Raw genomic sequence first — 25,097 nt, 5'->3', positions numbered from 1 at the left:
AACCTCTGTTATCCTTAGCACCTAATATAGTGCCAACGATATGGTGGGCAGTCAGTAAATATTTGTTAAGTAAGGGAGCGAGTGAACAAATGAATGGATAGCATCAGCACTTAGATTTGATCGTTTGGTATTTTAAAACTTTATATCTGGTTATCTTACATTTTTAGTAAGACTTAGAACATTAGAAGAATTCTGTTTTAAACCAGTTAACGTTTTCTCATATGATATGTTTAAGGGTCACATTAGGGGACATATGTTAATAATTTTCTTGGACAGAAAAATCTATAAAATGCAACTCTGTTTCAGCAAAAGTTGATGTATAAATATTTAAATTTATTAATGAATACTTAGTATTTTGAAACAGCATTTTAAAATCAGCCTATCTTTGAAGTTGTTAATGTTAGCACCTAATGTGTATTTCTGGTAAATCAAACATTTAATTATTAACTATTTTCTATTTATTATATCATTCAGTGTTATTTTATAACCTTTTGCATTTGAACTGTGTGTGATGTGGTATAATTAGTTTTGAATGGGTTCTGATTTATTTGGTTATAGGTAATACTACCTTCCTCATTTCATTAACATGTTCTGGAATTTTAAAACCATTTTTACTGTCTTTCTGTACACTAAAAAGAAATGGTTCTCAGTGAAATACACTTCTCTATAAAGATTTTGGTTCACAGGCAAAATGGACAAATGGTAACACTTGTCATTTGTTTTTTCAAACTACTTAAGCTTGTTTATATAAGTATCTAATATTTCAAAATTTGTTATTCTGATTAGTGATTCTGAAGATGTGGATAAGGAAAATGAAAACTCTAAAACTTCAGATTCTTCCAATGCTGAATCTAGTTCAATAGAAGACAGTTCTTCAGATTCTGCATCAGAATCAGAATCTGAAAGTGAATCTGAATCCAGAAAAGTTACTAAGGTAAGAGATTACAAATTTTTGTAACTGAAAATAAATAGTCTTATAGTCTTTTCCCAATCACGAATAAATATTTCTGAAAATTTGTGTTTTGTTGAGAATCAAGAAACCAGGCAAGGAATTTAATATGTCACTGACAACTAAAATAAACACCATCTTTATTCATCCACACCTGTGATTTTATTTTGTTTTTTTCTAGATTATCGCTTCCCTTATAATTCAACTCTGCAGAGAAGTTAGAATTTAACCTCACCCTTTCCAACAAAAATTAGAGACCTCAGTGTTATGAGTATGACTTTTTTGTTCTTGGCTGTGATGTGACAAGGGAGGCTTTTGCCAAAGGGGAAGTAAAGGGAAGTCACAGAGGTAGTATTGAGCAAAGAAATATAAATGTACATGCACCATAAGAAATTGAAACTAATATGCTTTTTAAAAAAATATTAGGCATTTGGAAATAGAATATTTTTAAAGGTTTAATTAAAGAGTATGCATTCTTTAATAGTTAATAAAAATGCAGTAGCCATATATTTAAAACAAATGCAAGAACCACTTATAACAGAATGATTACGCTTTTTGGTATAATATTTGTAACACCAGAAGTTGTCTGCTTAGCAGCAAAAACTAAAACCATGAATTGGAAAAGTGTAGTTTTTAATACACAATTCAGACCTAATACATATCTTTCTGATCTTTAATTATTATTCCCTGCCTATAAATGGATCATGGTGTTGCTAGGTTTCAAATGCAGTGGTTTTTATAAATAAATGTATTATTCCATATGTTGAAAATATGGTCACACCTTGCCCATTATTGAATTCAGTTTCTTTTTAACCTATATTTTTCACTTAATTGTTTTGGTAACGTGAATTTCTTTAATGTTATTTGAGTAGCCAAGTATGAAAATAAATTCATCCAAGTAATAATTGCCCTCCTCCATCCAGAGATTTATTGTTAAGGAATAAGTGTATTCAAAAAAAAAAAAAAAAAAGAACAAGCATGCTTAAAAATTAGCTAGTATTTGTCTTACCTTATTTCAAATATTCTTGAATATTGTAAAACCTATTTGAAACTTGAATTTATATTTAAAACATATCTGTGTAGTATGTAATCTAGGCTTTTTATTTTTCAAATATTCACATAAAATCTTAGAGATTTTTAGATTTATTAATCTGGCCTCTTATAAAAACTTATCACACAGTGAGTTTGATATCCTCTCATTTCCTACTTAAATTACAAAAAGCTTAAGATGTTATTTAAAATAAAAGAGCTTTAGGGCTTCCCTGGTGGCGCAGTGGTTAAGAATCCACCTTCCAGTGCAGGGCGCACGGGTTCGAGCCCTGGTCCGGGAAGATCCCACATGCTGCAGAGCAACTAAGCCCGTGCGCCACAACTACTGAGCCTGTGCTCTAGAGCCTGAGAGCCACAACTACTGAGCCACGTGCCACAACTACTGAAGCCCACTCACCTAGAGCCCATGGTCTGCAACAAGAGAAGCCACCGCAATGAGAAGCCCGTGCACCGCAAGAAAGAGTAGCCCCTGCTCGCCACAACTAGAGAAAGCCCGCGTGCAGCAACAAAGACCCAAGGCAGTCAAAAATTAATTAATTAATTTTTAAAAACCACTTATTAAAAAATTAAATAAATTAATTAATTAAATAAAGGAGCTTTAGAAATTGAAAATAAACCCAGAGTAAGAAATCTGTGTTTTTTAAAATGACCAAACAAGAAATTAAGTAATGGGAAATGGGTGGAATTAAAGTGAGTTGTTCTTATGAAGTTTTGTAGAAGTTGAAAAATTGTAGACTTTAGTGCCTATATAGTGTTGGGCTTTAGGGGACCCCATTAGAATGCCACAGAGGTACCCCAGCTCGGAGATTCAATTTATTTCTTCTTTGGTGCGTTCAACGATCAGATTAAATCTCTTAATAGTTGAAAATATTTTACTGTAGAAAATCAGTATAAAATTTCAAAGTAATGCAGTGAGCCAAGACTCTTGAGAAATTCAGGTTTTACTCACATTGTTGATAGTTTTATGTCTATGTGTTTTGCTTATATAGTTTATTTTCTCTATATTATAATGCCTTTCCTGTCAGTAACAGGCAGATAAGCTTGTTTGTTTTAATTTATATTCTCCACCTTGGAGCCACCATAACTATTTTTTTTTTTCTATTTCTTTCTGAGTGATTTGAAGTGTACCATGCAATTACAAGTGTACCAGTTTTCTAATAATGGGTAACTCTATAATTGTAGGAAAGTCCTCCTTGCACCAAGTGTTGTGGCTTCTGCTCTAAATTATGAGTAATGAAGGCAGATGGTGGGTGCTTTACCTTAATTTAGCATGACAGTATGTTAGAGCTGCAAACTCATCTGCCTTAAATCTGCAGCCCAGCTAAATCTATACTTTTACTCTCTCTCTTCCTTTTCTTTCACTTGGACAATGTATTTTGGGGATATCGAGCATGAAAATGGGAATTTGAGGGTATCTTGAATATATGGCTTTAAAAACAGTTCATTTTATGGTGGTCCTATGAGATAGGTATAATGTTCTCCTTGTTGGAAGATAATATCTTTATGCTTCAGTTTCCTCATCTATAAAGTAGAAATGCTACTACCTACTCTGCTTTTTTCAAGTGCTATTACAAAAAAATCAAATGTGAAAGATCAATGTAAAGCCCTGTATAAATATAAAACAGCAGTGTTAACATTTTTTAACTTGAACATTAATTCCCTGAGAGACCAACAGTATTAGAGTTACAGAAACCAGTGCTAAAAGGAACCGAAAATTTTTTGTAACTCTTATGTCTCCTGCATTTTCCAATTCTTTTTATACCATTCAAGTTAGGAATTAACGTTCAGGTGTGACCCCTTACCTGCAGCCTGTGATCCCATCTACTTTTTGCAGAAGACTGAGCTGACGTTCACTGTAAGCATATCCCACCTCTGTGCTCTCTGACACACAATCTCTATTTACCCTCCTCCTTTTTCTTTGAATGGAGCTTTGAGTAAGCTATCCCTATCCACATAGCCGAGAATAAGTCCTATTTCCTTTTGGCCTTGTTTTGTGGATAATCATCTGGGTCCATTGTGCCTTCAGTCTCTTTTTTCATTAATTTCTCCTGCACCAACCAAAGCACTCAAGGCTTTCCTAGCATTTAAAGAGAGGGGAAGGGAGTGGAAGAGAAAAACAGAGAGAATGTGTGAAAGTGAGAGTTCAGAAGAATAATCTAGATATTCTCCAGCCACTACTTCTTAACCCAATTATTTCTTAGTCCCTTTTAAATTGGTTTCTACTCCTATCACTTCCTACAGATATTGTTCTCTGAAAAAGTCAGCCGTGATCTTTCTCCAAACCCAGTGACCTTCTCTTAGTTTATCCTTCTCTGTCTTTTTATATGACTATTCCCCTACTACTTGAAATTCTCTGCATCCTTTTTCTTCTGACTTTTCTGACCCTTTAATCTTTTGGTTGCCTCACTTTTTACCTCCTTCTGACACCCAAGTGTGAACATTGCCCCGAAGTTAGTGCTTATTAGTACACATTTTTTTCAAAAATATTAATTGATATGAATTAATTTAGTCCTTTTTTTCCTCTACAATTTACTATTGTGAAACTCATTAACTCTCTTTTTTTTAAATTAATTTATTTATTTTTGGCTGCATTAGGTCTTCGTTGCAGTGCGCAGGCTTCTCATTGCAGTGGTTTCTCTTGTTGCAGACCATGGGCTGTAGGTGGTGTGGGCTTCAGCAGTTGTGGCTCACGGGCTCTAGAGCATAGGCTCAGTAGTTGTGGTGCACGGGCTTAGTTGCTCCGTGGCACGTGGGATCTTCCCGGACCAGGGCTCGAACCCGTGTCCCCTGCATTGGCAGGTGGATTCTTCACCACTGTGCCACCAAGGAAGTCCCTCATTAACTCTTGTAGCCTCAGCTAAAACATTTATCTGAATTACTTCCATGGTAATATCTCTAACTAAATCCCTACAACTGTAACTTTTCTTCCCAAATTCAAACCAAATTCTTAGACCTCTTAGGAAATGCTGGTTTCCCAAACCCAATATAGCCCAAAGACATGATCTGTCATTTGGTACCAGCGTGCTTTCTGTTCTCCCAGATTTGTAGACCCATAATTGTCCTTGACCCCTCCCTCATCCTATATGTGTACACAGTTGCCAAGTCTTAGAGATCCTGTGTATTATTTTTGATATCTGTTTTTTCTTCTCCTACCACCACCATTGTAGATCAGCTCTTCATGACCTTGCCCATAGACCATTGCCTTTGGTCATTCTCAGACACTTCCCCAACCCCAGTCCTTCTCTACAGCTGCCAGATTAATGTCAAAGTTAACTATAATGATGCCTCATTGTCATTTGAGTTCAGTAAACTCCTCAGGCTAGCATGTCCAAACCCACCTTTCCAGTCTTAACCTTCTTTGTGTTCCAATCCCAGTGGACTATTTGTGGTTCTTATGCTGTATGCTTTTCTGTTTCTGTGCCTTTGTTCTTCCTTTTACATCATTTCTCTTATTACAGAAAATATAAGCTGAGGAGAAAGTGGCCTTATATCAAGGGTAGTCCCTCCACTTCTCCTAGTTGAGAATGACTGCATGGAATGAAGGATATTACTGACTAGAGGGTATTACTCATGTGAATGGTGTAGGGACAGTCAAGAGGGTGAGAACCACTGTTGAATTGTTTATGTTCCGAAAGTGTTTGTCATTCAGCACCATACCCTAGCATATCCATAAGACACGAAACTGCCGTCATGCATTCTGGTGTCATGTTTGTTTGTTTCTGTTATTGATTGGGAGATGTCCTTGTTTGAAGTCAGATATTGTCAGTAATGACCAAAGAAAATTATCTTTCTCTTCAGTTAAAATTATTTTGATGGGCAAGCATATTTTTCTTTGTAGATGTTCTTTTCTGAACCAAATTTAATAAATATTTTAATGTGAGTCTAATCCTTTTTATGAACTAATTATTTTGCCCTAAATGATACCTGTAACAAAATTAGTTTTAATAGTTCCGTGTTTTCAGTACTTCACACGGTGTTTAGGAAACTTTGTTTGTTTACACAGAAGCGTGGAGAAAAGAATTAGTAATACAGGCTACATTAAATCAGGAAGAGATTTATATCACTTTATCCTGTGTTTTACTGATATAATTAAGTTATATTCTGCTTGTAGTTAAAATTATGTGTCGAACAGATGGTAAAATTTTTATTTAAAATATTTTTTTTAAGTTGCCAGGGTTGTTTTTTTCTTTATTGAACCTAGACTTCAGTGTTTTTATTACCAGCCAGTAAGTTAGAGTGTTCCCACTGACTATAGTTATTTCCACCATCACCTTGTTAGTCCCACTCTTCACACCTTAACTGATGGAGTAGTTCTGATTATATCTTCAGTGTCTATGCACCAACTGCTGAAGATTTAGATAAGCCGTGATTAAAAAAATAAAAATGTTAAGTCATAATTGTAATTTATTGTGAATAATTTAATGTATTTTCCTTATAAATATTAACAGCATTTTAATTACATAAACTGTGTATAAAGCATAATAATCTATCGATGGAAAAATAATATATTTAATATACTTGCACCTAATAGCATTAAGAGCATTTCCATATTTGAATCAAAGATTAATATGTGTACTAGCTTTGGGAAAAATAGTACTGTCTGTATATACCTAGCAGTGTTTGAGATGCTCTTGTCAGTGGTTTCTTTCACACATTATAGGGATCTCACAAAACTTTGCTAGTCCCCTTTTTAAGAGGTGCAAAGAAGCTAATTAAATCTTTTACGTGCTTCATGGAGTGGTCACAGGTCTTGTGACTAGTGTACAGATGACAGTAAATATTAAGATACGCTTCAATAAAAGATCTACCGTGTGAAAAATTCTTGGGTATAAATGTGGTTTGAATAGATTGTGGATAAGAGTGAAAGGAACTATTTTCTGATTAGCTGTCTGCCCTATTTGTGAAGTAGGAAACAAGTTTTACTTGTGTTTTTCCAAGTATTTATGATTGTTGCAATTACATAACTTCTGTGAAGATTGTGGAATATTGGGTTTTACTCTGACAATTCAAAGCCTTGCCTCTTTCAATTTATGTCTTTTCCAATTTAGTTCATATTTTAATTTCTTCAGAACAGAAATATCATTTCACTTCAATTGAGATCTTTAAATCAAAGTGAATGCCATTAAGCAAGCTTTCTTATTGAAGTAGGTATAATCTAATAGGGAAGATTTGTTTAACAGTTTAGACTTCTTTTTAACTTATATAGAAGTCTCAATTTGCTGGCAGTGTACTTTTATTTTAAAGCACAGTGTAAGTGTGAGCCTCAGATTTGTAAAGTAAGATGTGTTAGATGACTTGAAGGCAAGAGAGTCATTAAATTGTCTTTGGTTGGTAACTAACTGAAACTATTTCATGCAAATACCTTGCCCTGTGAGGCTAGAAATAAGCCTTGAATTTTTGTTGGTTTCAAAGCATAGTGTGGGTTTGACAATCTATACATACCATTTATCCTGTTTTATAGTTTTAAATTTCAAACCTCTTTATAATGGTTTCCTCTTAGGAAGCATTTTTGGTGCTTTTTGTGTCAGATCTTTTCTGCTTGCTTTTTTTTTTTTTCCAATCAGCATGAAGATGAACATGCGTAATAGATTTTTTAAAATCGTTACAAGGTATATTATTACATTTTTTGTTTGTATTATTTGGAGCTTAATAAGTATTTCCAGGATCTTTTATTTATGATTTAAAATGAAATATGTTAAACAGAAATCAGTTTCTTAACCCTGTGACTTTGTATTTCATTTTTGGAAATGTTGATGTGTTGAGGTGTATAATCGAATACCATGGAAACAAATGGAGATTTGAGGATGATGAATTGATAACTACGTTTTTTTGTAGTGAGATTTTAAGATCAGTTACTGTTGTCCTTATAAAAGTCTAATACAGTCACTCAGCTGTTAAAAACCTAATCCTCTATTTAAAAAAATATACAAAAACAAATTGTCTATCTTTCTGCCTGATCTCTTCTCAAGTACTAATACAATGGAAACAGTGGGTGATCTGTCAGTATGTTTGGTTTGTCAGTGATGGTTTTGTATAAATATTGGGAGGGTAAGAAATAAAATTCACACGGTGAAATATGATTTCATCTGCCTTTTCTCTGCAGCTCCATGGCTCATGCTGCGGTGTGAAATTCTCATTTTACACACTTTGCAGGCGGAGCACATGAATTATGCATTGAGCAAGAAAAATCTCCTGCCTCAAGTCCTATATGCATTTACCCAGGTTCTGTCTCTATTACCAAGATGAATTGCAAATGGAGAAATATTTGATGGAATAGGGCTCTTAACTTCTTTGTTCAGAATTCAGATTTTTATTTTTATAGTAGATCCTTTAAGTATGAACATGTTTTGAACTTACTGTGGATTTTTTTAAATGAAAAATGAAATATAAGAGAGGAATGCCAAACACATCACGAGGCTTTTTATAGCCTTGATTTGGAATGCAAGGCTTTTTCAGTTCGGTAGAAATGACCATTATCTATTGCTAATGTTGTATTTCAGTCGCTGGTTATTTGCTTTACTCAGAAAGTCAATGAAATTCTGTCCTTTTGAGAGCCTTTTTTCTTTTTGTTTTAGGCTTCTAATAAGAGATTATGCCAGTTTCACATGCAGCTCTGTCCTGTGTTGTATGTGACCTGATGTGTGTTTAATAGATATTGTTACACACTCCTGGCTGTGAAGTAGAAAATAAGGTATATAGACTTGCCTCCAGCTTTAACTTTGTCTTGATTTGATAGATTTCTTATTTTTCAGGTGGGGAGGTTACATTTCCATAAAGACAGTCATGCACCATTGTAGCTTATAGGAAGCTACACCCATTGTGCTCAGCATAGCATTTTGATAAGTCACATGGTGATAAGCTTTTTGTTATATGTTCTTTCTTCACAGGAATGTTATTCTTGTTGAGATGGCATATTCATTCTGAACCTTTTTCTGTTACTTGCAACTTTTACATTTCAGCTTCAAAACTAACATTTTTTTCCCCAATCCTAGAAATTGTTATTTATTTCAGGTATGGAGAGAGGGGCAAACATTATTTGTTTTGTTTTTAAATAACGAATGAAAATTAAAACCCACCTAGATGCTTTGGAGTTTTCAGTGGCAGAAATAAATATTTTGAAGAAGAAAATCAATGCTGATGTTTTTAATAATGTGTATTATTGTATGATCCTTGAAAATAATTTTTCTTTATATTGACATAAGGGAAAAAGGAAGCAGGACTTAAAATCATTTAAAAATGTTACCTGATGTATTATTTGATGTATTGCTTTTGTTCATGTATATGCACTGTTGTAAGAGCTCTAAACCATGTAGACTTTAAATGATGGTAAAGTACACTTTGCTTTAGTGATACCTTTCTGTAGTTAGAGGAATACTTCAAAAATATTTGTAGTAATTTACATTAACAATAAGATATAAACTCCTTTGGTAGATTACAAGTTATCTGAAGGCAGGGACTAGACTGTCTTGGCTGTGTTACTTCCATTGCTTAGCACAGAATCTGTTAAAAATTCTATACACATGTATTGAATGAATGAATGATTGAATAAGTGAACAAAAATGTTTTGGCAAAAAAGTTTTGGCCTTCAATTTGAGAGGTTTAATGTAAAAAAAAAAAAAGTACACATTATAAAGGTAACGGTGACCCAGATACATCTATTTAATACCCTAATCCTGTTGGTCTTTAATTGTTTATATTACTACTCAGTACTGTGCCTTATTTTTTCTTTTCTTTCTTTTTTTAAGGTTACGCGTCTTTTCTGAATCTCTAACCGAACTGTGAATACCTCAGGCTTAGGGATCTAGTCCATGGGTATCCACATTTCAAAAATATAGTAGACTGAATAAGCAAATTTGTGGTGGAGGAAGCCCTAATTAACTATGTGCAGAAATGGTTGAGTACTTAGTCTCCCCAAAGGAAAACAGAAAAGAAAGTAAATGAATTCTTTTCAACCCTAAAGAGCAAGAGCCTGAAAATATCATTTATAGATTTTAACGAATACCTTTGGCAAAAGAAGTCTGATGCAACCCAGTGTTGAAATATAAAGTACCTAGTACAATGCCTGTCACAAACTACATCTCAGAAAGGCTAATCTATCACAAGCCCATTGACAATTTCAGAGCTAAGCATGTATTGTTCAAGCATTTCTTTTTCTTAAATCAACTTGTTTAAAAACTATTTTTGAGAATGTTTGTACATTTTCTACCAAAGAGCCACATTAGATTTTTATGTTAGCAAAAAGTTGTCAGATTATAAAATTTACTTTTAAATTTTCTTCTGAAGGTCTTTTTTAATCTCTAAATAAAAAATATTTTAAAATAACAGTTTGCATGGTAGAGAAGAAATACCACGTGCCAACTAAAATAAAAATTTTGATTCAAAAAAACATTTCACATAACCATATAGAAGCTTAATTTGATATTTTTTCCCCCCTTGGAAGACTAAGCAAAGGAAAAAATGTTTGTTTTGAAATGTTAAAAACTACTTTATAGATTTTTTAACTAGAACATGCAATAAATGAAATATTTATTATTTTGTAGGAGAAAGAAAACAAAACAAAGCAAGATAGAAATCCTCTTACCAAAGATGTTTCACTTCTAGATCTAGATGATTGTAAGTATTGAAATTTAAATTTTTTCTTCTGTACTTAGTAATAGTATTTTTCATTTTTATAGTATCTTTCATTAACATGTCTCAAAATAAATCAAAAACTATTATGAAAGACTTATGGATGTGATTAGGCAAGAAAATTTTAAAAGTTATTTCTATTAGTATTTTTTTCCATCATTCAGTATATCAGTTTTGTATCACCTGAATAAATATAATTGGTCAAATAAAAGTGCACCAAATTCATTTTAAGATTTTTTGCTTTAGTAATTTATACTTGCTTTAGCGAGTAATTATCTGTATCTCACAACTTCTACATTTTTAAATGTTGATTGTGGAGATCAAGACATCTAATTTAAGGAAGTAGAGAATTAGGAATGTAATTGGACATGTAAAGGACACCAACCGTCTTCTACTTGCCGCACTTAGGGTGGGAACAGAAACGAGTACAAACCTTTTGGAATACAGTGTAATTTATACGTATCAATATTTTAACTGCAAAAAATCCTTGTCCCAGCAAATTTACTTCTAAGAACTTAGAATCCTACAGATATGCCCACCCAGTATGCAAAGATGTATATTCAGCTCCCTTTAAATTCTCCTGCATTGTGAGAAAGAGATAGAACTAACTTTGTTGGTAGGTAGATTTTGCATTAGAGGAAGAGTAACAACACATGAGATTTCTGAATATTAAACTACTGTCTTTTTGCAATAGAGTTTTCCTGTGCTAGAGGTGAGTTATGTATTTATGTCTTACTCTTTCATAGAGCTGTTCTATTTATATTGTTTACCTGGCCTATTTCCAATAGTCATGGCAAATTCCTACTGTAGAGACATTAAAATATATAATACTGAGAAATACGTAACAGAGAAATTAGAGATAAAATTGGAGCCAAGTTTGAATAATTTTATACCTGTTGGCAAAGATGTTAAAATTTACATCATTTCTCACCTCCTGGCTAAGATTTTTAAAGTAACGTCCAGTATTGTTAAGGTTTGGAGAAGCAGGCACCCTACATTTGTTTTTCATAGGCATATAAATAGGTGCAGTTTTTTGAAGTCATTTGAGCAATATCTATCAAAACTTAAATTCCACACACCTTTTGACCTAGCATTTCTTTTCTAGGAATTTATACTATAGATAAACTAGCAAAATCAGATCTTCCATCCTTGTTTTAGACTCTTTAACTTAATGGCTTAATTTTACACTTAAAGTCCATATTCCGAGGTTTCTAAGAGCTTAGGTGATCTGACTCCTGCCTACCTCTTATCCATACTGTTCCTCTGCATTTCTGAAATATGCTAGGCGCATTCTTGCCAAGGGCCTTTGTTCTGCTGTTTTCCCTGCTAAGAACACTTCTTCCAGATCTTCTGATGGCAAGCTGCTTCTTACCTTTCAAATCTCAGCTCAAAAGTCACCTTCTCTTACACACTTCACAAGTCACTCTTGATTGTCTTCGTGGCATTTTTCACTATATGAAATTAAATCTTAACTATTTGTATTACTTGTTTATTGTCTGTCTTGCTCACTGTTATTCCTAGTACCTAGAACAGCACCTGGCAGATAGTGGGTACCCAGTAAATATTTGTTGAATTAATAAAGTATGCAAAGGTATGTATAGAAATTTCATTGCAGCATTATTTTTACAGCAGCATCCTGAAAATAAACGAAATGTCTACCAGTAGTCTAATACAACCATTAAGAAAAGTGAGACAAATCTTTATATGCTAGTTATGTTATTGTATGTATGAAACATTATAAGTCAAAAATAAGACACATGTAGAGTATGACTCCACTTATGTAAAAAAGGAGGAAAAGAGGAACTGTATCCTGCACACAAACACAAATATGATTGTACATCATATATTTCTGGAAGGCTACAGAAGAAATACTTAACAGTGATAGCTCTGGCCTCTTTGGGATATAAGACTAAATCAGGGACAGAGGAGAGAAAAATACTTTTACTTTGTATCTTTCTGTGACAATGAATATTTTACATTTATATGTGAAGTTTAAGTTTTAAATTGTAAAATAACAACAGTCAGGCATATTTAAAATGGAATTAAGAGGAAAGGTTACAAGGTACTAGAGTGCACCAGTTCCTTTTCTCCTTGAATTTGATGCTGGATTTCCTGACAGCTAAAGAAAAAAGAGAAAATTGTAAAATGATACAATTTTTATTATTTGATTCTTTTTAAAGCTTTTTTATAATATATAGAAACAAAGTTTTCTTAAATATTAAGTTTTAAGAATTTAAATATAAGATTTTCATTTTAAGGGAAATTTCATCCTAACTTATATTTAACTCAACTTAGGGTATATTTCTGTTTGATTTTAATACCCGAGAACTATTTATTTTAAAATCTTTTGTAATCTTGCATTTGTCAGAAATGACACTTGAAACTTTTTTTTTGTTTTGGTCAATTTAACAAATGTTTGTGGATTGTCTGATAAGCGCAAGGTACTCTGCTAGGTGCTAGAACAGACGAATAGAATTTAGTCATACTCTTCCAGAGACTAGAATCTAGTAAGAGACATAGATACCTGAGCTAGTAGCTGTTATGTAAGAGAGATAATAGAGCTGCAAAGTATGGTTAAAATATGAGGAAAGAGACAAAAACCAATTAACAAGCTAAAAGGCCTTCTGGAAGAAGCTTAAAGATAAAAATAAGTGGAGTGTTGTGGGAGAAAAGAATTGTTGATGATGGTTCCTAAAACACTGACTTCGTTATGTGCTACTTACTAGCCTACAATAGTTCTCCACTGTCCATGGCAAGCAGTTTGTTGATCAAAACTAAAAAGTCACTCTCCAGCGGCTTGAGTTCTCTGCTGTGAGAATTAGATTAATTTTGAAGGAGAGGCAGACACACTTCTTACATTTTATCTAGTCGTAATCCACAGAGATGTTTTGTTCAGTACACACTGCATGCCAGGAGAACTGCAAGTCCTCAATTTATCTGTGTCTTCATTCAGAAAACGTTTATTGAACACTTGCTATGATCTAGGTAATCTGCTATATACTAGAGATTCTAAATGGGCGTAACATTGTCCCTCCCCACGGAACTCTCCAGGTGTCATGGGAGAAACAGATAAGTCAGCCCTTAGATTACCACATTATAAATGAAATGAGAAAGAGATATGCACAGAATGCTGTTAGGTATTGGGGTACCTAACCCACCTAGCTGTAGCAGGATGTAACGGTGGAGCTGAGTATAAGTAAGAATTAGTCAAGCAGTTGGAGGCAAGAGAAGAGAGTGAGGAGAAAAAAGACATGGAGGAGGGAAAGAGCTTGCTACTACCTGAAATAATCATTATCTCTCTCTAAGGAGGCAGTATAGTTAGCAACCCTGGCAATAAATTGGCTCTACTGTAAAACAGTTCTGTGATTTTAAATAAGCAACTTGATATTTCCTTGCTGCATCTGTTGAGGGGGTGTTATCAGAAGCACAGGCATTAGTCCTGGCCTGGCCTTTAATCAGTTAAGTGAGTTAATTTGTCTCATTTATGCATTTGTAAAATGAAAAAGAATGGCTGAAAAGTTTCTACAGTATCTTTAGATTTTGGAATTATATGACTCTGTTTCATGGGGTCAGTTGATAATACATTAGAAAATATTTATAGTAGGAGAATATACAGCCTAACAGTAGATAGGCTTAGTGACAGAAATACACTTTATTTTTTCCAGACATAGTTTATATTTCTGAAAATTAAAATATCTTTTAGTACCTCATACCATGTGGTTGGTCTCAGTTGGATAAAGCAGCAGCATCATATTCTGGCATCCTTTTATAGGAAATATAAACCTATGTAATTACACTATTAGTACAACTAACTGAAGTCTTTTTAAAATTTTATCAGCCAACAATAATCATGCCACAAATAAGTCTTATGATCTATGATGGCATACTGTTGAATAAACTGTAGTAGAGACAGTAGAGTGGAGTGGCTAAGAGGACAGTGGAGCTAGATTGAGTTTGAATCCCATTTCTATTATTTACTAGCTGTGTGACCTTGGGCAAGTTACTTTATCTCTCTGTGCTTTAGTTGCTTTATCTATAAAATTGGGATAATAGTAATACTTATTAGGAATATTAAGAGGATTAAATGAGTTGATAAATGTAAAAGTACTTAAAACTGTGCTTGGCACATGATGAATATTATATTGATATAAGAGTTAGCTGTAATGGAGATGATGACACCACAGCAGCAAATTACATTTAAAAAGTTAAATAACTTCATATTAAACCATTATATATTATAATGGTTATATATATTATATATATATAAAACCATTATAATGGTTATATATGTTGTGTGTATATATATATAACCATTATAATGGTTTTATATATATATACAATATATATAACCATTATATATTAAAATGGTTATATATATAACCATTATATATTAAAAGTTTTACTGAGATTTTAAAGCATAACTTTGATCAGAAGAACATGTATAATTACTTTATTAAATATACTTTAGTAAAGAAAGTGTTTTGTAGAAAGTTTTTTTTTTGTTTGTTTTGTTTTTTTTTTTTTGCGGTACGCGGGCCTCTCACTGTTGTGGCCTCTCCCGTTGCGGAGCACAGGCTCTGGACGCGCAGGCTCAGCGGCCATGGCTCACGGGCCTAGCCGCTCCGCGGCATGTGGGATCCTCCCAGACCGGGGCACGAACCCGTGTCCCCCGCATCGGCTGGCGGACTCTAAACCACTGCGCCACCAGGGAAGCCCCTGTAGAAAGTTTTAAAAAGAAAAGAAAATGGGTTACCATTCTGACAAATCAGCTCAAATTCTTTTCATGGGCAAATCCCTTTCCCTCCAGATTGGATTGTACTGAGGTACTGTTTCATTATTTGCTTCTTTCTGTTTTTATCGTGCACATTCCTTTCCTTGCCATAAATATTCTTTAACAACTTCATTTTTAATGACTGCATGGTTATCCTTTATGTTGTTGTAATAAATTCTATTTAACAAGTTTACTGTTGTTGGAAATTAAACTATTGTTTAATTAACTACTATTGTTTCCATTTTTACTGTCATAATCAGTGAACAACACACATCTTCATAAATGTATTATTGCATTATCTCCATGACTCTATCCTTAAGATTAATTCCCAGGAGTAGAATTGCCGGGAAAAAGGCTTTGAAGAATTCTACTGTCTAAAATTGCCTTTCACAAAGTTGGTACCAACTTACACAGTAGTAATGTGAGAGTGCCAGATTCCTTTTACCCTTACCAGTCTGGATTTTGTATTTAAAAATTACCTTTGCCAATTTGATAGGTGGAAATGTTATCTAATTTTAATTTGTATGCATGTTATTAAAAAAAAAAAACTACATAGAGTCATTTTGTTTCTTACACGTTAAGTTGCCACAGTCAACTGGCTGCAGAATCCAATTTAGGATAAACCTTCAGTGCCAGCTTTTATCTTGCCAGACCTGTTAACAGATGTGTAATCATTTGTTTAATGCCAGAGCTTCTGCCTTCTGAAATGATAATAAAAGTTTGTCTTTTTTTTTTTTTTTAAGAGTCAAGCTTACCTTTGGTGTGAATTTTTCTTCTCTTGTCTTTTTCTTCTCTATGTCTTTAGCCAAGCTAGAGTTGAAATCAGAGGCTATTTCTTACTCAATTTTTATTCCTTATATGATCATCTAATATTTTGGATGGATGGATAGACAAACAAATGAACAAAATGCGCTTAGAACCCACCAGAAAAGTTACATGTTGCATGGAAAGGCAACACATTTTGATTCAATTAGAAGATCCAATCTCTAGTCCTGTAGTGGTTCTACCAATCACTTGTTTCATGATCTTGCAAGTCTTAATCTCCCTGTGCCTCAGTTTGCAATGTCTTTATATAAATGCCCCTTCTGCCTGCTCACTACCATTATCTTACTTTAGTCCTTGTCACATCATGCCTAAACTATTGTAAATTCCTCCTCACTGCCAGCCCGAGTGCTCTTTCCAGTTCTTCAGCCTGTCTCTTACACTGGCCTCTGACTAATCATCCTGCAGTACCATATGTCATATCATTCGTCTTGGTAGATTTTTAACAGTTCTCCTTGGTGTATAGGATAAATCCAACCCCTTTAGCTTTATAATTCCCCACCTCTCAGCCTTTGTTCACATGATCTCATTCAGTAACTAACCAGCTTCAGTAAGTAACCAGCTTCTTCCTTTCCTCTTATTTGAATGCTACCCTTACTTAAAAACTGGGCTTCATTCCCTCTTACTCACCAAGCCTTCTCTTACCACCCTATCCCCATTGATTCTTCTTTTCTTTCCGATTCCCTATGTCACTTGCTAATTGTTAGTGGTTTTCAACATATGTCTGAGGAGACCTGGGCATTTGTAGCAGTGCTTCACACTAAGGGCAAACTCCTTTAGGAGTGCGAGGGAGCAACCAATGGCTCCACTCCCTCCTCCACCCAGTCTCCACTCTGCTTTTTGTATTGTGTATGTTGAGATTTTATTTAAGATTTCCTTTGAAATTTTTCTTTTTTGGCAGTATCACTTATGGACTGTATTTTTTTCTTCTTCAAGCATGAGTATCTTTTTTTTCTCAGTTAGGTTTTAAGTCACTTGAAGACAAGGACTGTATCTTGAACTTCTTTTTCTCTCCCTTGCTCTCTTGTTCAAGAAATATTTATTGCTAACTTTATGAATTAACATTTGTTCTGCCTAGCTTACAAGATGTTGTGAGACTAAAGTGAGAAAAAGATGCTTTGAAAAGTGATGTCATGTGAAGTAAACGTTACTTCCTTTATAGTATTGTTTTAGCATGAGAACGTGTTGGAAGCTAAAACTTTTTCTACATTTGAATTTTATTTCATTCGACAAATAGTTGAGCAGTTACTAAGCACTAAAAATTAATGTGTCAAAGTCTTCTCACACAGACCAGTAGAAATGAAAATATGTAAAGACACAAATTTGTATTACAAGAGAAGTATGGTTGTAGAAGTGTGTCCAAGTATATCTGTGGAACAAATGAGGCACATATAAGCTGTGTTTAAGTGAGTCAGTCTGTGCTTTCCCTCTAAGTGGTATCTTACTGGGTAGAAGTTGCAAGGTGAGCAAGGCAAAGACGTACCTTCTAGGCAGAGGGAATACGATATACAAGGTTAAGACGTGAAACAAATCTTGGGAACTCTTATTTGGTAGAACTAGAACATAGGAGTGGCTGATGAAATTGGAGATGAAATTGGCTGATGAAATTGGCTAGACCTGCCCAGTATGGTGGCCACTGGCCACATGTAGCTATTTAAATTAATTAAAATTTTAAATGCAGTTCTTTGGTCATACTAACCATATTTCAAGAGCACATTCGGTATGTGCGCTAGTGGCCATCATGTTGGACGTACAGCCACAGAACATTTCCATCATCATAGAAAGTTCTATTGGACAGTGCAGAGCTAGATCATAGAGGACCTTGCGCATTTAATTAAGGAGTTGGACTTTTATCATGTAGGCAATTGTGAGCCTTTGAAGAGTCTTAAGCAAGGGAGTAACATGATCAGATTTGCATTTACAAAAGATTTTCAGATTTTTTTTAGAATCAAACATTTCTATCTAGCGCATAGCTTTTGCTGACAAAGTATAATTAGAAGGGAATTAGGTAGTCTGGGCCCCTTATAATTATTACAGTGGAGAATAAAATAGAGAAAGGATTTAATAAGCACTCTTTTAAGACTTATAACTCAACTGGAGAACTCTCTTGAAAGCTATAGTTATTTTTACATTAGTCTGAAAAAATGTTTCTTTACCTTCCTCTTTTAGTGAAGTTACTGGGTGATTAATGTTAGTGATAATGTTAGGTGATAAAAATTTTCAAAAACTATTACTCAAGATATTTATATTCTTATTTTGTTATAGGATTTGCCATTATGTTTTGAAAGCTAAGACTAACTGCCATGACTTTATAATAACTTGACTAAATCAAGATGTTAAATAGAATTGTCATAGATTTATTAATCAAAGTAATTTAATTAGATTTACTAGCAAAATAAAAATGTTGCTTTTAGTAATATGAATTAAGTTTTCATGCACATTTGCTAATTTGAGCCTTTTCTTATAGTTAACCCAGTGTCCACTCCAGTTGCACGTCCCACCCCAGCTCTTTCTCCAAGCTTGATAGCTGATCTTGAAGGTTTAAACTTGTCAGCTTCTTCATCAGTCATCAGTGTAAGTAATTTTCAAAATACATTAGCTCAGTTTTCAAGTGATGCCATTGCATCTTTTTTATTAAAATGCAAATAATTGAAGTAGATTCTTAGTCTCAAACAGTTCTTCCTCTAACAAGTCTGTTTCAAATCTGGCCTTTTAATTTTGTGAACATTTTTTTATCTTCTTAAAACAATTTTTATTAGAGTATAGTTCATTTAAATGTTGTGTTAGTTTCAGGTGTACAGCAAAGTGAATCAGTTATACATATATCCTTTAATTTGTTCTGTCCAAACCATTATCATCTCAATTTACTTCTCCTTGTTATCCACATTTACTTATCATGTGTACACTTTTCTCTGGTACTGTTATATATCTCTAACATACAAGGGTTCTTTTCCACATTGAATTAGTTTATATACATAGATTCTGCCATAAAAATTGTTGTCTACATTAACAGACTTTCATTCCCATAATTATTCTATTCCTACAACACTGTTCTTCTATCATAGGCTACTAAAAATACCTGACTGTTTTCATTTAAAAATTCAGTATTAAAAAAAAAAAATTCAGTATTGTATTTCTCTTTACATTATCTTCATACATTTATTTACATGCCTTGGTGTCTCTCAAAAAATTCTTTAATGTTACTTATGGGGTATGACTTGGAATGAGGCAAGAGGCTTGCCTATCTCAAAATAATGCCAAAACCATCAGCCTGTCATCGTATCTGAAACTGTAATAATCTTTTTTGTGTTAGCATTATATATCCACTGACCTTTCACTCTAAATCAAGCATGTTGCCTAAGATGCATAATCTGTCGATATGCTTGACCTCCTATTAATTTGATGTCGGGAATCTGACAAACTAAGAGATAGAACAGTAAGTTCTGATGGGCACACAGGTAGCTTGACTAGATCTGGTGTATCAGTGGTTCCCAGGGCCGGTAGGGCATTGCAGGGTACATGATTGGTGATCTGAACTGCCCGGGAGCATAGAGCTGCTTCTGCCAGAGGTAAGAAAGAAAAGTACCTAATTCTTGCACAGCGTTACAAAAAATTCCCCCTTCAAAGCAAATGTGATATCAGGGCTGTGCAACGAAATACTCAAAAGAGCTACATGCATTTCTCTTCAGCTTTGGTCAGCTCAGTTAGAAAGTATAGGCAAAAACTCTTAAACTTATAATGTTTTTCAGTTGTAGAAAGTGATTATCTCTTGACTGCTCAGAAATGAGTATGAACAGTATTTGGGATTTTAGTTTGTCCTTCTTGTTGCTAAAAGGAAAAGACACATTGGAAGAGATGGGGGGAAAGCAGTAAAGTCTTTCATTTATTTAAGTAATAAATATTTATTGAACATTTGTAGTAGCTGTAAAGAGAAAGTGGTAATCAAAAAATCTATAGTGAAGCATAGTTAGTCTTTGAGGGGAAAGGAGGCCCCTAAAACCTTGGGAGACAATAAGGTTTGAATAACTTGGGTTTGATATCAGATGACCAGGATGCAGATCCCTGCTTTGCCACTTACTAGCTTTGTGACCTTGGGCAAATTGGTAAGTAACTTTTCTGCACCTCAGTTTCCTATGAATATAATATCTACCTCACAGGATTCTTGCGAGATTAATGAGATAATAAATGTGAAGCTCTTACAACACTGACTGGCACGTTGTCATCACTCAATAAATATTAGCTAATATTTTTGGAAGTGATATGATATGTGATAATGGACCCTGAGTAGACTCTTATAGTTTATTAGCTATAAGAAGAATACAGTTGAGATTAGAAAAGCTTGTAGTAAGTTTTCATTCATCACAGAGTAATTGAAGGATTCACCTTTTTATCCTAAAGAAAACATTTATTGGGATGGTCTCTTCAAAGGAAAATAAAAGCACTCTATCCAAAGAGTATGCAAAAAAAGAACTGTCAGAGACTTCCCTGGTGGCACAGTGGTTACGAATCTGCCTGCCCATGCAGGGGACATGGGTTTGAGCCTTGGTCCGGGAAGATCCCACATGCTGCAGAGCAACTAAGCCTGTGCGCCACAACTACTGAGCCTGCGCTGTAGAGCCCACGAGTCACAACTATTGAGCCCACGTGCCACAACTACTGAAGCCTGTGCGCCTAGAGCCCATGCTCCGCAACAAGACAAGCCACTGCAATGAGAAGCCCGCGCACCGCAACGAAGAGTAGCCCCTGCTTGCCACAACTAGAGAAAGCCTGTGCGCAGCAACGAAGACCCAATGCAGCCAAAAATAAATAAATTTATTTAAAAAGAACTGCCAAGTGAAGAGAATCACAACATTCATCCCCAAAAGCTAACAAAATGATCAAACAAGTAGTAGTAATAAGAATGGCAACCAGAAATTCACCAGCAACAGTCAAATAAGGAAACAGTTAGAACTTTAAACAAAGAAAAAAGTGGAACTTTGAAAAGTAGAACCTGTAGAGATAAATTGAATATTCTGGTGCAGAATGTCGTGACTCCTGATCTCACCTCCAGCTCTCAAAATGGTACTTTAAAAAGACGAATCAGGGGCTTCCCTGGTGGCACAGTGGTTGAGAGTCCACCTGCCGATGCAGGGGACACGGGTTCGTGGCCCGGTCCGGGAGGATCCCACATGCCGCGGAGTGGCTGGGCCCGTGGGCCATGGCCGCTGAGCCTGCGCGTCCGGACCCTGTGCTCCACGGCGGGAAAGGCCACAACAGTGAGAGGCCCGCCTACCAAAAGACGAATCAGCCAAATTGTAAGTTTTCTCATTATGTGTACAAATTTAGAAAGAAGTAGACTAAAGACATCAGAGGAAATAAAGAAAAGTCCTCAAAAATTAAAACCCCCAATAATGGTATGGGACCTCAACAAATATAGGGGTCTTTTAGATCCTAAATCAAATTTAGGATCCAAAGATGGGTACATCCACAATTTAAAAATCAACATGTTGCCCTAATTCAATAGAAAGAAGAAATAAAAATAATTTATGGTAAATAGTACATTGATATATAAATACTTGACCATGACTACATTATAAAGGTAGTGAAGTAGTTAAATGACGCTGGTGGCCATAAATGCAAATTGATAGAGGTGTATTATTGTATTAGCAACTCAAATACCATGGGTCATGGTATAACATAATTTTCCAAAACATCAAACAGTTTTTCTGGTAGTTATTCCTGGAAAATTGAGTACATTAAAACCATGTAATGACCCACCTCACCCTGCAAAAAAACTACTTTGTACTGGTATGGAAAGTGTTCTAGGACCAGGTGAACAGGTTTTCACCTCATGAATGTCCAACCAGACATTTGAAAGTTGTGAGGAACGTGGTATAATTTTTATTGGATGAGTCTGCCCTGTTCATTGTAGAGCATCTAGCATCCCTGGCTTTCACCCCATTAAAGCTGGTAGCATACTTTACTGTCTCTTCCCCCAGTCATGTGCCAACTGCAAACATTCAAAGCAGTTTAATATAGCAGTTAAAAGCACAGGCTCTTGAGCCAGACAGCCTGCGTTCAAATCAGAGCTCTGCCACTTTACAAAATGAGAGACCTTGGGTGGGTCATTTTACTTCTTGGTGCCTCAGATTTTTCCATCTGTAAAATAAAAATAATAATGCTACCTATCTCACAGGATTGTTGTTAGTGTTAAATGAATCAACATATATGAAATGCTTATAGCAGTACCTGATACATGTTAAACACTAAGTATTCCCTGATTTTTTTTTTTAGAAGACATTGGGGGTAGGAGTTTATTAATTAATTTATTTATTTTTGCTGTGCTGGGTCTTCGTTTCTGTGCGAGGGCTTTCTCTAGTTGTGGCAAGCGGGGGCCACTCTTCATCGCGGTGCGCGGGCCTCTCACTATCGCGGCCTCTCGTTGCGGAGCACAGGCTCCAGATGCGCAGGCTTAGTAGTTGTGGTTCACGGGCCTAGTTGCTCTGTGGCATGTGGGATCCTCCGAGACCAGGGCTCGAACCCGTGTCCCCTGCATTAGCAGGCAGATTCTCAACCACTGCGCCACCAGGGAAGCCCTAGAATATTGTATAATCTTTAAGATGTTTTTATTAAATCTTTGAATGAGGTGGGAAAATGTGGTATAAAATTAAGTGGTGAAACAGAATCCAAAATATTATTTATTTTATCTCAATTTTATAAAATTGTATACTCACACGGTGCTTTTAAAATGTAAGGAAAATGAAAGAATAGAAGGAAGTGTGTTATACTGTTAACAGAGGTTTTCTGAGTGATGAGATTATGGATGATTTATATTCTTCTTTATATTTTTCAATATTTTCCAGAGTTTCTCTAGTCAAGGTGTAATATATATATTATCCTAAAAGCAGCCATTTTTTAATAGGGTAAGCATGTATATGAATGAGTAGGATTCCTTTTTATTGACATCTAATGTTTAATGTCTGTCTTTCTGAATCAATACTACTAATTATATTGAGCAAGTCATTTGGTTTTCTCAACTCTAAAATGATGGCAAGGTAGACCTCCATGTTTCCTTTTAACCCTAATATTCTGTGAATCTATGGAATTTTGAAGCAGTGAAATTAGTTATGCCGGGATGATTTGAACGTTCATGAAAATAAATAGGTGAAACATTTTTTAGCTTATGTTATGACTTTTGTTTCATAGATGATTTTTATTTATTTCAGTGAGTTATTAAGTTTATTTTCTTTATGTGTTTGGTACAATATGGGTAGGTTTTATTTTTTGAAATTACCAAAATATTTACAGTGAAATCCAAAAAACATTTCCTTTTTCACACTAAATATTTTTCAAATGAAAAATTTCACTATTCGTTTTTACCCTTTGAATTGTATATTCAGAACACAGAGATTTTTAAAGCATAATTTCTAGTAAATATTATAATCATTGTAAGGAAAGGCCTTATTTTTTCAAACTGTGTGATACAGGTGACGTATAAACACAGTATTTATTTCAGTCTTCCATGAGACTAATTGGCAATTGGCCTAGAGATGGCCAAAAATAAACATTTTAGTTCTTGCTATAGTGTTTCAGTGAACAAACTGAATTTTTAGTGAATTACTAGTGAATTTTTTTTACTAGATTATTGTTAGGCTAAGAGTTTCTAAATTGTTACATATCAAACCCCAGGAACTCAGAAATAGCAATCCTCAGACTATTAGGCTTCTGGAGAGGTTGAGAAAAGAAGGGGAGGGAGAAAAGAAGGGGAGGGAGACCAAGTCTGATGCTGGAGAAGTATGTTGACATACTGTCATGAGAAAATTATAGTAATGATTTCTTTTTCATGTGTTGGTACATATAGAAAAGTGGTAATATTTGTAGTGTGCTCTGGGGTAAACAGAGATGCTGCAGGAGATGGAAGGCAACCACACCAGGAGCTCCAGTCACCACAGGTGCCACCTGACTTTTCTGAGGTTAATGGCAGAGGCAATAGCACAGCATACCTCTAACCCGTCTGTGGTACATTAGTGAGGAAGCACCGACTTAGCTGCCATAATATAACCAATTTGATCCTCATGGATCACAGTCCCTAAGTGGAATTTAACTTAGGAGGCTGTAGGAAGGTTCATTAAGAAAAGCAGTCTTTATAGAGTACAGTGGTAATATATTGAGGAGTAGTAAGTAACTCCAAGAACAGTCCATGAAAGAGACACCAGAGTTGCAAAAAGGAAACCCCAATTTAATACACTATGCTACTTGGAGGTAGCCAAACTTGATATTAGGGCAGAGTCCTCCAGACTGATAAATCTGTCCAAGACTACTGAGGTCAACTGCAAGTTTAAGGGTTTCCTAAAACCACCCTCAAGTATGATAATTCACTAGAGCAATCACAGAACTCAGGAAAGCACTCTACATAGGATTGCAGTTTTATTATCACAGTAGGGCGCAAATTAGAATCAACCAAAGGAAGAGACGGATGGAGGAGATTCTGGTTGGGTTTCATACTCAAAGCTTCGGGGTTACCCTCCTTGTGTCAATCAAAGTTGGTTGTATATACAGGAGTACTGCCAACCAGGGAAGCTCACCAAGCTTAGAGTTTTTATTGAGGCTTTACTAAATAGGCTCTGTTGACTGAATTGTTGCCTCATGGTTGAACTCACTCTCCCACCCTCCCCTCCAGGTCAGGCTGATATCAGGGGCCCAGAGCCTCAACACTCTAATCATACGGTGGGTCTTTCTGGTGTGGCCAGCTTCCATCTTGAGTTATCTGCTTAGCAAAGCTATCTAGGGGCCCCCTAGGAGTCACTGTTGGCATAAACTATCAAATATGGTCCCCTAGGGGCCCACCATGAATAATAAAGGCACTCCCGTTACTCAGGAGATTCCAAGGCTTTAGAG

At 35.0% G+C, this 25,097-nt stretch overlaps 1 protein-coding gene across 6 annotated transcripts in view; it reads left to right on the top strand.

Annotated features, from left to right (window-relative positions):
• AP3B1 (adaptor related protein complex 3 subunit beta 1) overlaps positions 1 to 25,097 on the top strand; it is a 283,649-nt gene that overhangs the window by 190,516 nt on the left and 68,036 nt on the right. For all 6 annotated transcript variants that reach the window (XR_014296557.1, XM_082651961.1, XM_082651959.1 and 3 more), the window contains exons 20-22: positions 787 to 934; positions 10,540 to 10,612; positions 18,688 to 18,794. Coding sequence is in view for 5 of the 6 variants with exons in the window: in XM_082651961.1 (XP_082508087.1) it covers positions 787 to 934; positions 10,540 to 10,612; positions 18,688 to 18,794 (328 nt within the window). In the remaining variant the exon portion in view is untranslated. The remainder of the gene's footprint in view (positions 1 to 786; positions 935 to 10,539; positions 10,613 to 18,687; positions 18,795 to 25,097) is intronic.

Source organism: Grampus griseus (genome assembly GCF_964374135.1).
Source record: "Grampus griseus genome assembly, chromosome: 3".
Lineage (NCBI taxonomy): Eukaryota > Metazoa > Chordata > Mammalia > Artiodactyla > Delphinidae > Grampus > Grampus griseus.
Note: the sequence above shows the minus strand (reverse complement) of the source record. Positions and strands in the feature narration are given on the sequence as shown.